The sequence below is a fragment of the Sander vitreus genome, chromosome 8 (genome assembly GCF_031162955.1).
Source record: "Sander vitreus isolate 19-12246 chromosome 8, sanVit1, whole genome shotgun sequence".
Classification (NCBI taxonomy): Eukaryota; Metazoa; Chordata; class Actinopteri; order Perciformes; family Percidae; genus Sander; species Sander vitreus.
Genome location: NC_135862.1, coordinates 27,163,614 through 27,177,512, shown reverse-complemented (window position 1 = coordinate 27,177,512; position 13,899 = coordinate 27,163,614). Strand labels below are relative to the sequence as shown.

At 39.4% G+C, this 13,899-nt stretch overlaps 1 protein-coding gene across 1 annotated transcript in view; it reads left to right on the top strand.

The window, feature by feature from the left end:
• The window catches only part of slc12a3 (solute carrier family 12 member 3), a 36,905-nt gene extending 24,448 nt beyond the window's left edge, over positions 1-12,457 (top strand). Inside the window, exons 13-26 of the mRNA XM_078256152.1 lie at positions 3,208-3,309; positions 4,112-4,267; positions 4,359-4,458; positions 5,227-5,338; positions 5,491-5,628; positions 6,293-6,399; positions 6,533-6,615; positions 6,808-6,885; positions 7,082-7,180; positions 7,348-7,459; positions 10,363-10,449; positions 11,726-11,864; positions 12,009-12,076; positions 12,316-12,457. Coding sequence (XP_078112278.1) covers positions 3,208-3,309; positions 4,112-4,267; positions 4,359-4,458; positions 5,227-5,338; positions 5,491-5,628; positions 6,293-6,399; positions 6,533-6,615; positions 6,808-6,885; positions 7,082-7,180; positions 7,348-7,459; positions 10,363-10,449; positions 11,726-11,864; positions 12,009-12,076; positions 12,316-12,457 — 1,523 coding nt within the window. The remainder of the gene's footprint in view (positions 1-3,207; positions 3,310-4,111; positions 4,268-4,358; positions 4,459-5,226; positions 5,339-5,490; positions 5,629-6,292; positions 6,400-6,532; positions 6,616-6,807; positions 6,886-7,081; positions 7,181-7,347; positions 7,460-10,362; positions 10,450-11,725; positions 11,865-12,008; positions 12,077-12,315) is intronic.
• Positions 12,458-13,899: the final 1,442 nt, after the last annotated feature.

The following is a 13,899-nucleotide window of genomic DNA, read 5'->3' as shown; positions in this document are numbered from 1 at the left end:
CTTGAAACACCTTGTTTGCATTCTAGCCTTTACTTTCTTCTATTAGTGACGTCACAAATTGTATATACCTGCCCAGCGACTAGTTTGGCACAGCCATTATGATTTCCAGAGGATCCGGTAATTGGAAGAAGCAAAGCACACTACTGGTTCTCTTGTTTGCTGAAAGAACCAACAGAAAAGTCTCATGTTCATCATTAGAGGATGTGAAGTAGGTTGTGGGTGACCCTGTGGGTCACCTGTGGTGACCCTTTAAGACCCGAAACTTCTACGATGCTGACAGGCTGCAATTAATTGCCACCCATTTTGCAAGAGCTGTAGTAATTTTTTGGGATTTGGTTTCATCCACAGGTCGGCAAGTAGCACTCTCCAAAATAGTGCTTTTCCTGAGCCCGCTAGGTATCAACCTGAGTCACGTTAACTGTACTACTATGCTTAGCTCGTAGGTGGTAGCTCAAGCTTGAAGTGCTTCGGTGATATTTTAATTCGGCTTTACACAATGTGCATATGGCTTTCGACTTGTCTACTGAGCCGTCCAGGAGTTTTGGAAAATAAAAAGTGCCATTCAGAATTGTGTTGCTGCTGTCTTTCACTATCATGCCTTCAGCCTGCAGCAGCAGGATGTGTTACGAGGAAGTATGGCAGCTTGATGATAAGTAAAGGTGCGGCAAAGGGTCAAAATAGTAGCCTAGTTAGAGTCTAGTGATTTTAGAACAGCTAAGGACCGTTGTTAGGCACGACGCGAAGCTGAGTGAAGTGTAAAATAAATTAATAAATGGTGGCATGCGATTAATGCGTTTAAAAACAATTAACGCGTTATGCTCGGCCCTTAATCGCATCGCGATTAACGCGTTAATGCTGACAGCCCTAATATATATATATATATATATATATATATATATATATATATATATATATATATATATATATATATATATATATATATATTGCACTTACATGTTGCACGTACATGGGACACTTTGTAGTTTGGCTTATTTGAAGCTTATGTACTTATTTTTTGTGATTCTTGCTGTTCCGAGTTTGTACCTTCATGGTTGAATGCACTTATTGGAAGTCGCTTTGGATAAATTGTGGCAATACCCAACGGTCTCTCCAAGGCAGTTGAGGTGCAGTCGCACCTGTTAGCCCCTGTCCTACTTTTAACAGCACCGCTGCCATTACAACCACTACTACAACTATAGCTCATATTATCCCAAGCACCTCTACTATTATAGAACACAGGTAGGCTTCTCAAACGCTGTATTTCTTTGACTAACCCTCAAAATATTCACTCAGAGTGGCTGTGGCTCAGAGGTAGAGCAGGTCCTCCATCAACCACAAGATTGGCGGTTTGATCCCAGGCTCCTCCATCCACATGTCAAAGTGTCCTTGAGCAAAACACTGAACCCCAAGTTGCTCCTCTGCTGCATGTATAGGCTATAGATCGATTGCATTATTGAGAGGAGATAAAGTCAGCACTTTAAATATTCATAATATCACAAATATTAGGACACCCATGCTAAAGTTGACTAAAAAGAGGAATAAAGAAATCATCTTTAGGAAATTGATCTTAATGCCTTAATTAAAAAAAATAGGAAAAATCCAATCTTTAAGGACACCAATGTTCTTCGTGTCAAGGGAACTTTATCAGGATGCATAGTATCCTGGATCCATGAAATAACTGGCCTTTAAAAATAAAAATCTGCCTGCCTCTATGGGAATTTAACAAAGAGGTGTACTTACTTATGCCCCCTGTATTTTAAGGAAGAACATTTATTTATTTACGATACATTATTCATTCACAAAGAAAATTGGTGTCTTTAAAAAATTGGATTTTTCCTCATTCTTTAATTAAGGCATTAAGATCAATTTCCTAAAGATGATTTTTTTATTCCACTTTTTAGTCAACTTTAGCATGGGTGTCCTAATTTGTTCACATGACTGTAGGCTGTAGATAATACACATTCTCCCATTAAAAATTGGCAGGACATTGGATAAGACTATACTAAGATTTTAATAATGCACTTAAATAAGATTAGCAATTTAACAATGTTGGAATGTGAACTTCAACTACCTAAATCCCTTACTGGGTCCCTACTGCACCATCCAAAAATATTTTATACTCATAGATTACAGACAGACTCAAGGGGGTGACATATTTGAAAGATTGCTTATTCTGAAAGAATAATTTAAAAAAAATCAGTTTGTTGGCTGGTCTTCAGTGGCAAATTTACTTAAACCTTCTATTTAGACATTCTGCCCACTGTACTTAGTTGTGGAACAATATATATACAAGAATACAAAATATGAAAATCACAATAAATAAAGGTGCTTTTGTAACATTTACTCACCAGTCCAGCTTCAGTGGCAAATTTACTAAAACGTTCAAACAGTATACTGTACCAGCGCATGATCTCGTGCCTTTATCCTTAAACAAGCAATACATTAAATGGGGTTATGTTATTTTCGCAAATATATAACGTTTTTACACTTTTTACAAGCATAAAAAGGCTCCCAGTGTCACTACGAGCTTTCTGATTTCACTGTAATCTGTAAATCAAATCAATACATAAAAACACTATTTTAGTCCTATAAATATCTGCTATCTGTCAACCTAGTAAGGACTTAGTCCGACCACTCTCCTATCTGTGCTGCGGATAAGACAGCTGGTTCTGACGATGGCGATGGCTGAACAGAGAACGTTCCCTGAAGGTTTAAAAAAAATAACCTTTAGACAACCTTCTCTGAAGTTTCTTTAAAGGTTACCTGTTTGCTGGGGAACAACATACAGCCCAAATGACCGTCACCGGAATATTAGTGCATGGGGTGGCAGCAAAATAGCACATTTTACACTGAGTATATCAGTTTTGTCTGGGTTCAAGCTGTTAGATAGACTATCTGGCTGTAAATAGTGTGTGGGGGGGCTGTGTGTGTTCTTGCTGCTACAGAGATTAACGCAGCGCTATAGAGATAAAGAGAGAGGTGATGCATTAATGCCCCATCAGCCAAACAAAAGGACAAAAGGATAAAGACTTGGAAGTTGGGTCTGGCGGTTACAGTACCCGAAAGGGTCTGGCGGAGCTAGTGTTAATACTGACCATAATTAGTGTCAAAATAGTTTTTTTGTTCATGAAAATCTTAAGAATTATAACTTTAAACCACGGTTCTCTTAATTGCTGTCTTCTCCATTCTGTCTTTTTTCTCCACCAGCCGAGTTGAACACCATCGCTCCCATCATCTCTAACTTCTTCCTCTGCTCATACGCTCTGATCAACTTCAGCTGCTTCCATGCCTCAATCACCAACTCACCAGGTAGAAAACTCAGAAATAACACATTTTGCTTTAAAGGTGACCTATCATGCTTATTTTCTGGTTCATACTTTGTATGTACATATTTTGTGTTTCTACTAGAACATGTCATGCCTAAATGTTAATAAAACTATTTATTTATTAAATATTTTTCTCATAGTGCTCATTGCTGCTGCACCCTCTGTCTGAGACGCTGTTGTAGCGCCTGTCTCGTAATCCCCCCTCCCAAAAAAGCCCAGATGGGCTGTAGCAGCACTTTATACTGTGACAAATCACCAATAAAGGCTTCTGAACCATAACCGGGCATGTTCCAGTAGGAATGTGATCTGAAATTAGGGAAAGTAATGATGAAAAGTATCATCTGCATCCAAGATTACAGGTTTCCCTGATGTTAGCATGTAGCTACATGTAGCAGTGTACAGTATGTAAACACTGAAGTAACGTGCCTGGAGCAGAAAAACAGTTGAAAGTGGAGTGTTGAGGACAGTCTGAAATCTGAGGATTGTGCTCCAAGGGTTTACTTTTTAAATATGTTTACCACATTATTTGAAGCTTTGGACAAGTTTAATATGAACATTCTGTCATATATATATGACAAAAATAAGGAAAAGCATAATAGGTCTCATTTAATGCAGACAGATTTATGAATGCATGAATTAATTAATATTAAGACAGCAAAATCCACATATGAAATGATTACAAGACTTAGCAATGAAACATAGCAAAATTGCAACTGTTATGAGAAAGCAGAATTCCTAGTCAATGAAAGTGTGTAGACATTGTGTGTATGTGTGTTTATCTACAGGTTGGCGTCCGTCATTCAGGTTCTACAGTAAGTGGCTGTCATTGCTGGGCTCTGTGTGTAGCGTGGTTATCATGTTCCTGCTGACTTGGTGGGCGGCCCTCATTGCCTTTGGCGTTGTCTTCGTCCTTTTGGGATATACACTCTACAAGAAGCCTGGTAAACTCGCACACATACAGTACAGCTAGACAAACCACAATGTGATATCACACACCATCATTCTTACTCTGCTGCTCTTCTCTGTGCTTAGCTGTAAACTGGGGCTCCTCAGTGCAGGCGAGCTCCTACAACATCGCTTTAAACCAGTGTGTAGGTCTCAACCATGTGGAGGACCATGTCAAGAACTACAGGTCAGTGACAGAATCACACACCTAGCCTATAATTTTTTATTTCTGTGGTCTAAATTTAGAAGGGGAATGTTGAATGAAAATATCAATTTCATTGTCCTCAAAAAAACTTGCATTTTAAAGGATAATTTATTCTAGTTAGTGCAGATTTTGTTCTCACTCTTAAAGAAATAGTTGAACTTGCTTATTTGCTTTGTTGTCGAGAGTTAGATGAGAAGATCGATATTCATATCTGTTATCTCTTACCTGTATCAGTTAACGACGAAGCTACATACAGCAGAAGGTTTGCCTAGCTTAGCATAAAGACTTGAAACACGGGGAAACAGCTAGCCTGGTTATGTCCAAAGGTAACTATATCCATCTACCAGCACCTCTAAAGCTTAGCTCATATTTGTTTCCATATGTAAAACTATTCCTTTAATGTTCCCATGAATGCAGTATGTATTAACAAGCAGTGAGTCAACAAACAGCAAAACAATTTGTTAGCAGTAGCAGTATGCTTTAACAGTGGAGTGGATTGTAAAAGGGTTTCACCATAAAAAGTACTAGCTAAGAAACTTTAAAAGATACTGTGGTGTCAACTGCAAGATCAAGTTTGGGCAAGTTGCTCAAAAGTCAAGATCATGTCCAAGTCTTTGTCAGTCTCATTTATGCCAACTGTAAAAACAATGAATGGATCATGGAACCAATTAATTATTTATTAAAGATCAACAAAGGTCTGCACTAACCTGCTCAACATCCAACTTTACACAAATTATACTCACCTTTCAGACCGCAGTGTTTGGTGCTAACAGGTCCTCCCAGCAGTCGCCCAGCTCTGGTGGATCTCGTCGCCTGTTTCACAAAGGGTCTCAGTCTCATGATGTGTTGCAATGTAGTCACTGTGAGTCCAACCCAAATGCACATACATACACACCACCCAGTAATGATTACATTTTTGATTCAGTAAAAACACAAGAACAAACATATTTTTAAACTGCCATGTTTCAGCTGTCAGAGCATCTTCAGTTAAAGATTGAAATCATTATTTTTCAGGCTGGTCCCTCCCCATCAGTTGTGGAAATGGCGAGCAGCGACCGTCATGTTACCTGGTTGAACCAGCGGAAGGTCAGGTCATTCTACAGAGGTGTTGTGGCTACAGAGCTAGGATCAGGAGTTAACATGCTGCTACAGGTCAGAATTACACCTCATCTATTTTATTCTAATGAACTGTCTTCATCAACTGAACTTTGTTGGGGCCTGTCTCACAAAGCCAACTAAGTTTGGGGTAAACCTGGCTTTTTCAGTCTCAGAAAGTTCATGCTGAGTTCATTTGTCAAGGTAACTCAGCCAAACAATTCCTTACAGACCAAAACATATGAGAGAACCACCTCCTGACCAATCGGCAGTTGTGAAAAAATGGACAACAAGTACAACTACAGCAGCATTGGTACAAACCAGCAGATAGACTTTGCTTTGCATGGGAAATCTTTTTTACTGGAAATGCAGTAAAAAAGAAAATGGCCCACCAGTTAAATGTTTAATCTTATGTGATTATATATTATAGTAGATTTCGAAAATTAAAAAAACAAAAACACAATTCCATGTCAAAAACATTCCTCTTCCAGATGGTGGCCATGTGGCAATGGTTTCTTTCATGTCATGCTCACAGCTGGCTTAAAGCCAGAATTAACAAAGCCAGTTGGTAACCAGCTATGTGAGATCCGTTATCCAGGATGGTCAATGTTGGGTTCATTGAAGCCAAATACCTCAAAGAGAGCCTGAGGAAGTTGAACTTGCTTTGTGACACAGGCTTGATTTATCTCATCTTCTTCTCATGTTGTTGAATGTCCACCAGGCGGCAGGTTTGGGACGTATTAGGCCAAATGTTCTGCTGATGGGTTTCAAGAAAGACTGTCGCAGTGACACACCTCAGGCTGCACACAACTACATAGGAATACTGCAGTGAGTACAGTGGGGCTTCATAAACCTGTGTGTGTGTGTGTGTGTGTGTGTGTGTGTGTGCGTGTGCGTGTACCATTGTTACAAGCACTAATAATCATATTTTTGCAATAAAGCTGTCCAACGTGTGTTTCAGTGATGCATTTGACCTACAGTACGGCGTGTGCATTCTGAGAATGAAGGAGGGACTGGATGTCTCTCATACCTCTCAATCACATGGTAAGAGCCTTATTTCAAATTAGAGTGGAGCACACAGAGTAAATTAATTTTGCACCATCAATAAATTTGGCTGCTGCTGCAGCTACACTAATGTTAACAAGGGCCATGTTGTCCACATGCATCCATCATCATTTGAGTTACTGACTACAAGTGAATCAATATACAATGCAAATGCCTCTGTTTTTATTTCAGTTAATCCAGGCTTTGATGGAGGACAAGAGAGCATTAACACCATCTCTGCCCCTTCCCCTATTCAAACAAGTATTACATGTATGTATATGCATGATCGTATCATTAGGATTAATTTATTTTACGTATAATGGAAATTCTGTGAATAGTACTGAATGGTAAATGTTTAACAATTGTGAACTTAAATACACAGAAATGATATAGTACATTGATTTGATTAAAATGTAAAAAAAAAACAAAAAAAACTAATTTGTTGCGTGTACAAAATTCTTTGCAGCTTCTATCTCCATTGAACCAGAGCCTCAGACTAGTACGGTGTTCCAGAAAAAACAAGAAAAGAAGACCATTGATGTGTACTGGCTGTCTGATGATGGAGGTCTAATTACGTATTCATCTATCTATAACCTTCATTACTTCCGTCAAGAATATTATCACAGGTTTCCTTATCACTGTGTGTGTGTGTGTGTGTGTGTGTGTGTGTGTGTGTGTGTGTGTGTGTGTGTGTGTGTGTGTGTGTGTGTGTGTGTGTGTGTGGTTTACCAGGTCTGACCCTCCTGCTGCCATACCTGCTGACTCGGAGGAAGCGCTGGGCCAGATGTAAGGTCCGAGTGTTTGTGGGGGGAGAAACAGGCAAGAAGGAACAACAGAGAGAGGAGTAAGCACTCAGATTACCTTTTTTATACCTAAAGGCCTTTACACACTTCGAGCGTTATGAATAAACAACACAAAAACGCAAAATGCTTGCCTGGAAATATTCATACTGGCAGGTAAACATTTCTGCAGTCCAGGACCTTTATTGTGAAAGTAAGAACAAGAGGAGTGGATCTGGTATGTGCTGCCTTTGTCAAGATTGAAAGAAGTAAAGTTTGTCACCCCTGGTGTGTAAAGGCCTTTAGTCAGATTTTTCAGCACATTTGCCAAAAAGGTGTCCAAAAAAAGTATATGAATGAAATGAAATAAAAGGAAATGCAGAATTGCTTATGGAGATCAATGAACTATCCAGTTATTAAAGACCCAGCAGTCATGTTGACTAGCATAGCAGGACATTTGAGGGGGGATGCCATATAACCTGACGAGCCAGATGGTTCAACAAATCATCCAAACCATACGACAATATCTCTTATACGACCCACAGGAGCGTCTAAGAAATTATCACCCCTAGCGGGGCAGGAAATATAACCTTATATCTAAACCAGAGAATGTAACGGTCACGGTTTTAAACACGCCATTAACGTTGTGAAACAGTCCCAGTTTGGTTAGGTTTAGGCTCAAAAACTACTTGGTTATGTTTAGAAACCCAACACTAATTAGTTACGTTTAGAAAAAGATGGTGGTTTGGGTTAAAATCAGACTCATTTTCAAACATGACTTGAACCCCGGTCTGCTGGGTGAAAGTCCTGTGTTTGTTTGACCCATCCATCACCTTACATGGAAATGTTATACTTTGTCACCTTACTTTCTGCTTTGCTCCCGTCATAACTACTACGGTCACTAGAGGGCGCCTTCACTATAAATGTAAATATAAGTCGTGATTGCTGCTTGAACAAACGACTTGTAGCGATGTGGTCGGTTTTCAGTGTCTCAGATGGTTCAGATGGTTCTGTGTAACAAACCATCTAACACCATCTGAGACCCTGAGCCTTCATTGGAAACTGTTTGGAAAAGGGCAGAAACTACCTGGCAGGTGATTACAAAAACCATCTGTCTATCACTTCCGCCAGTGCAGCCGTCACACACACCTAAACCACGGCCGTTACCTCCTCACAAAGTGCTGATTGTTTCAGTAAGCTGGTAGTTCAGACGCAAACACATTACCTCGACGCCTTACGAGATAGATTTTCATGTGCTATCACGAGAATCCTTCTGCCGTGCAAAGTTAGATACCATCCCCCTTGTTAGCAAAATGACCAAAATGCATGCCTCTTGTGAACGTAACAGGTCTGTTCTCCCTGTTGAAAAAAACAAACAAACCGAACCGCGCCTGAGTTAAAAAAACAAATTATATAAAAACACACATTCACGAGGTCCTTTACTAATGCCATATGGTAAAAACCACCTGTGACCGCACAGCCCGGTCTCACGGCAGTTCGTGTAAATGTCACGTTATTTTTAATCTATTGATACGTGTTCACAGGGACGTTTTTCTCGTTTTTTACGTGGTGGCCAACACGAAAATGTGAAGTAATGTATTTCAATGGGAAGCATATTTCGTGGTCACAGCACGAAAATGGTAGGGAGTTATAAAAAGCCGAAAATCCGCGTAGGGAGGTTGGTCGGGGTGGTGGATGGGTCAAACAACACAGGACTTTCACCGAGGGGAATCGCGGGTGTTCGTTTTGTTTCCCGTAGTCTTCCTAATCACAACCGTCCCGTTATTGTCGCGTGTCCCCAGCAGCCGTCTCCCGGCGTGTGAGGAGGCCGTCTCCCAGCGTGTGAGGCGTCCTTTTCGGTCGTCTCCCGGCTTGTGAGGCATCCTTTCCCCGTAGGGTATTTCGTGCTGGCCACCACGTAAAAAACGAGAAAAACATCCCCGTGAACACGTATCAATAGATTAAAAATAACGTGACATTTACACGAACTGGGTTGGACCACACAGTACAAGTTCTGCTTTCAAATGTTTAGTTAAAGTTAAAAGAGGCATTGTCAGCACAATGTACTTCAAGGTGGACATTTTCAACTCTAGTATAATGCTGGATAATAAATAATAATGCGTCATATATTAATTGTGATTAATTTTGTGAGTAGAATGTGTATCTGCAACATTCTCTGTCAGGTAAATGTAGTAGTACAATGTTTTCCTCTGTATTATTACAATTAAAGGTGCCATAGGTAGGATTGTGAAGATCCAGGACTTAGCCAAAAAATGTGAACATTGACAACTTCTCACCCCCCCTTTTTTTTCGCCAAAGCCCAAAACGGTCTCCTAAGCCCCTCCTCCCACAAGGGAGAATGAATGCGTGTGCATGAGCAGTGATTGACACGCAGTTAGACACCCCCCCCTGGCCCTGATTGGTGCATCTGAACAGGCAGCTGTGGATTTTTCCAAATCGCGCTACAGGCTGTAGGTGGTGCCAGAGGAGCCGGATTCTTTTTTTTTTATTACCTGCTTCATGTAGTTCTACTGGAACATAGGGTCAGTTTCAGCAAATATGACAGAAAGTTAGCTTTATAAGTACTGCACCTTTAAGTCTGACCCAGACAGCAGCGTGTATAATACATTTAAACAACATTATACAATGGTTATCATAACTTTTAAATCTTTAAAAACTAAGAAAATACTAACTTTTGTGCCTCTGAAAAAACTCCATTTGGAGGGCCTCATAGCCATACCACTTTGCCCTACAACTTTATCACAACAAGAATTGGGACACCACTACTCCTACATGTAAATGCACAAAACAGAGTGGTAGGGCTAAGTGGTAGGGGCAAGGGGTGTATTGGGATTGGGCCAAAATGTCAGTCATGATTAAATGACTATTGCTGTGGTTTACAAGTATGAGATTCTGTGACAAAATTAAAAATGTTATTGTACATTACAGACTTACATTCTCTTTTTAGGGTGTTGGCACTGATCAAGAAGTTCCGTCTTGGTTTCCATGACGTTGAAGTTCTTACTGACATCTACCAGAACCCCAAGCCTGAAAAGTAAGACTGCCAAAGCTTGTCTATGAGACTAAAATAAAGCAAAAAACAATATGAGAAAAATCTGTCATCATGCAATTGGTTTACCAACTGGGCAAAAGCCCAGAATGCCAGGGGCCCGCAAAGGTTAGTTTAGGTTAGGTTACGTTTCTTTATTAGTAACCGAGGGTAGATTTGCTGTGCAGACAGGGTACATCAATCCAAGGAAACAAACAACACATTAGTCAAGAGTACATCACAACCTGATGAATTCGTAAAACATTAGAACAAACACTCTCAAACAGACCTCAATGCAAAACAGCCAACAGAAATGGAACAGTATAGCCATGACAAGTGCCCTTGTCCCATATTTATTCAATAGCACAATTGCTGCAGGTACAAAACTAATTCTGTAGCACTTGGTTCTACACATAACGATGGCCAGAACGGAGAAGCTCCAGGCTCCCAAACCAAGACACAAGGGGAAAAGACAACACAGATTAAATAAAGGCTCGATAGAAAAGGATCAGGAAAGGTCCAGGCTCACTGTGTCTTAATTGGTTTGTGCTACTTTAATTGAAAATATGTTTTGGAATATGCACCACTAAAGCACAATATCAACTGACTGATCAAAGAGTTCTGCTTTTCTTACCTGTTCTTGAGGCCCTTTCGTGAAAAGGTTCCCTGTGTCAGATCTTGTTTTAACCTTCATTATATCAGTTTTGTGCCTACATGATGCATATGGGGAATTATGCAAAGAGGAAAGAGGGGGTTAATTGGGACCCAGTAGCTCATTTTTGCCACAGGGCCCGCTTGCAGGTTAATAAGGCCATGTTTACACTTGATTTGTACTTCATGCATTCAGAGTGCTTTAATTTAAGGGGAAAAAAACAGATGGTACTTGGAGAGCATGAACATCCTATGATGTTGAACTGTGAAACCCATTAGTCATTGCTATCACTAAAAATCCTGTTGCTGTATTGTATTTTAACCCAAGCCTCCTTGATCCTTCTCATAATTGTCGTGATATTATTGTGATATAGGTTTAATGATGCATCAGATCCTTAATATGCTTTACAGCAACAACAAAAAACTAAATCCAAGGCATGCCCACCAGCTTTCATGGAATTGTCCATATGTTGCTTCAACATACAGTGTGCTGCTGTAAATAATAGTGGTGAAAACCTCAACATTAAGAATGCCAGATACATTTAAAAAAAGAAGCAATCAAAAGAATGAATTAATCCATACTTACTTTTTGCAATTACCTATGATTCCTGTTTGTCTCTGTATGCTTCAGTGTTCGCCATTTTGAGAACATAGTGGGTCGCTTCAGGTTTGATACAAGTCCCAAACAGGACTCTGATTCAGAACCACCAAGACAGCAGGAGGAGCCGTGGATGATCACTGACCAGGATTTAGAGAGGAACCAGGCCAAGGTCTCACACACAGAAACACACACTGACGCAACCTGAATCACACATTTGGATATAGCACAAATATAATTTCGGAGGAAGAAACGATCCAAACTTTTTTCCACTTGTTCCTTGACTAAAATTGTAAACTTTCTCTGTGTGATTCAGTCTCTCCGTCAGATTCGTCTAAATGAGGTTCTGCAGGATTACTCCAGAGACGCTGCTCTGATTATTATGTGAGTACAGTAATTCTTCTTTTTTAGGTCATGATAGTGCTACTTTATTAGAAGGTAGACAATGCAGAGTAAAAGGAGTGGCCTTGAGTGTTGTTGTAAGTACATGGCATGCTAACTGCACCACTGAGTCAATGGCTATTTTTTATTTATGGATGCTTTGAACTAATTATAAGTAGTCAAACACAAACTGTTCAACTTATTAAACCTCCTTTGCTGTGACTCTGTATGTCTCCTAACAGCACCATGCCGGTGGGGAGGAGAGGAGTGTGTCCGAATATTCTCTACCTGTTGTGGCTGGACGCCTTGTCACGCGATTTGAGACCCCCAGTCCTGATGGTCAGAGGAAACCATGAAAACGTCCTCACCTTCTACTGCCAATGAAATGTCTTCTCGAGATTTTGATTCAGACATATCAATGCCTTGATGACTATAGATGACTATTGATGATTATTGATGATCGTTAATGTATGTAATTTGTAATTACAATGATTTGGTCCTTTAATTCAACATCTTAACTTGCTGAGCTATTTGTGAAGCTTTTAATTCAACATCTTAATGATGTACACATTTTCTTGCAAACGTAAATCACTTACGAAACATATTAAAACTATTAATTGTAAAGAAAATTGTTTATCAAAATGATTTGTAATATTTAACATTTTATTTTATTTCCTTGAATTGATGGCACAAGAGTGAGTTACTTTTGTTCAGTGTGTGTGTGTGTGTGTGTGTGTGTGTGTGTGTGTGTGTGTGTGTGTGTGTGTGTGTGTGTGTGTGTGTATGAGTGTGAGTGTAAATGTAAATGGAACTGTATTTATATAGCGCTTTTTTAGTCTTAACAACTACTCAAAGCGCTTTTACATAAATTTAGTACAGGAACCATTCATCATTCACACATTCATACACTGTGGCCAAGGCTGCTGTACAAGGTGCCACCTGTTCAACAAATAAACATTCACACAACACAGCGCAACACCAAAATTTGTCAAAGATTCTATCAAGTCTCTGAAGAGAAGCAAAATAACATTTTAAAGTGAAGTTAAGTACATGCTTGATAACCACATCGCTGTAGCCTCTTCTTCTAGTAAGGCTTCTCCATGTTTTCTTGTCGAAAAAATCAGATAATTTACCACGATGTACAGATTTTCACAATGTTAAATGCTGTAACAAAACCTGATTCCTATCCATTGCCTCGTGTTGAGGACTGTATTGACTGATTGAAGTTGGTGCTGTAAAGTATGTGAGTAAATTCAATCTATTAAAGGGGTACTGTCAGGTATTCTTGTGCCTTTTAGGTGTTTGATACTTTTATCTGGCTATACTAGCATCATGACAAAAATGAAGGATACATTTTGTAATTTCATCCAGAGGAAGTGGTCGGCCCCAGACCACATATTTTATGTACAATATTTTCTAAGTACAAAAATGTATTCTGATAATAAAGGGCCATCTTTAATAATAACCAGTCGTGTATTTAAACTTGAGGATCTCTTTATGCTTACATGCATTTGCAATTTCTGTTTATGAACCAGAGAGCCCCAGGTAGCTGGGGCAACCCACGTTGTAGTTAAGAAAGTTGCTTTTTCATTATCATCTATTTATAGAAGATATGAATGTTATCCAGTTTTAAAAAACATTAGATCTTCAGCTTTCAGAATTCACAAACCAATTGTATGTTCTCAAAACTGTCTTATCACAGAGTATTTTAACAGTAAAGTCCTAAAAATATAAACTTTGTAAATATAATAAGAAGTTGTAATCAAAATATGACATGGCATGCTTGGTGTGCTATTTTCTTGGGAAACAAGCAGTCAAACTTCATA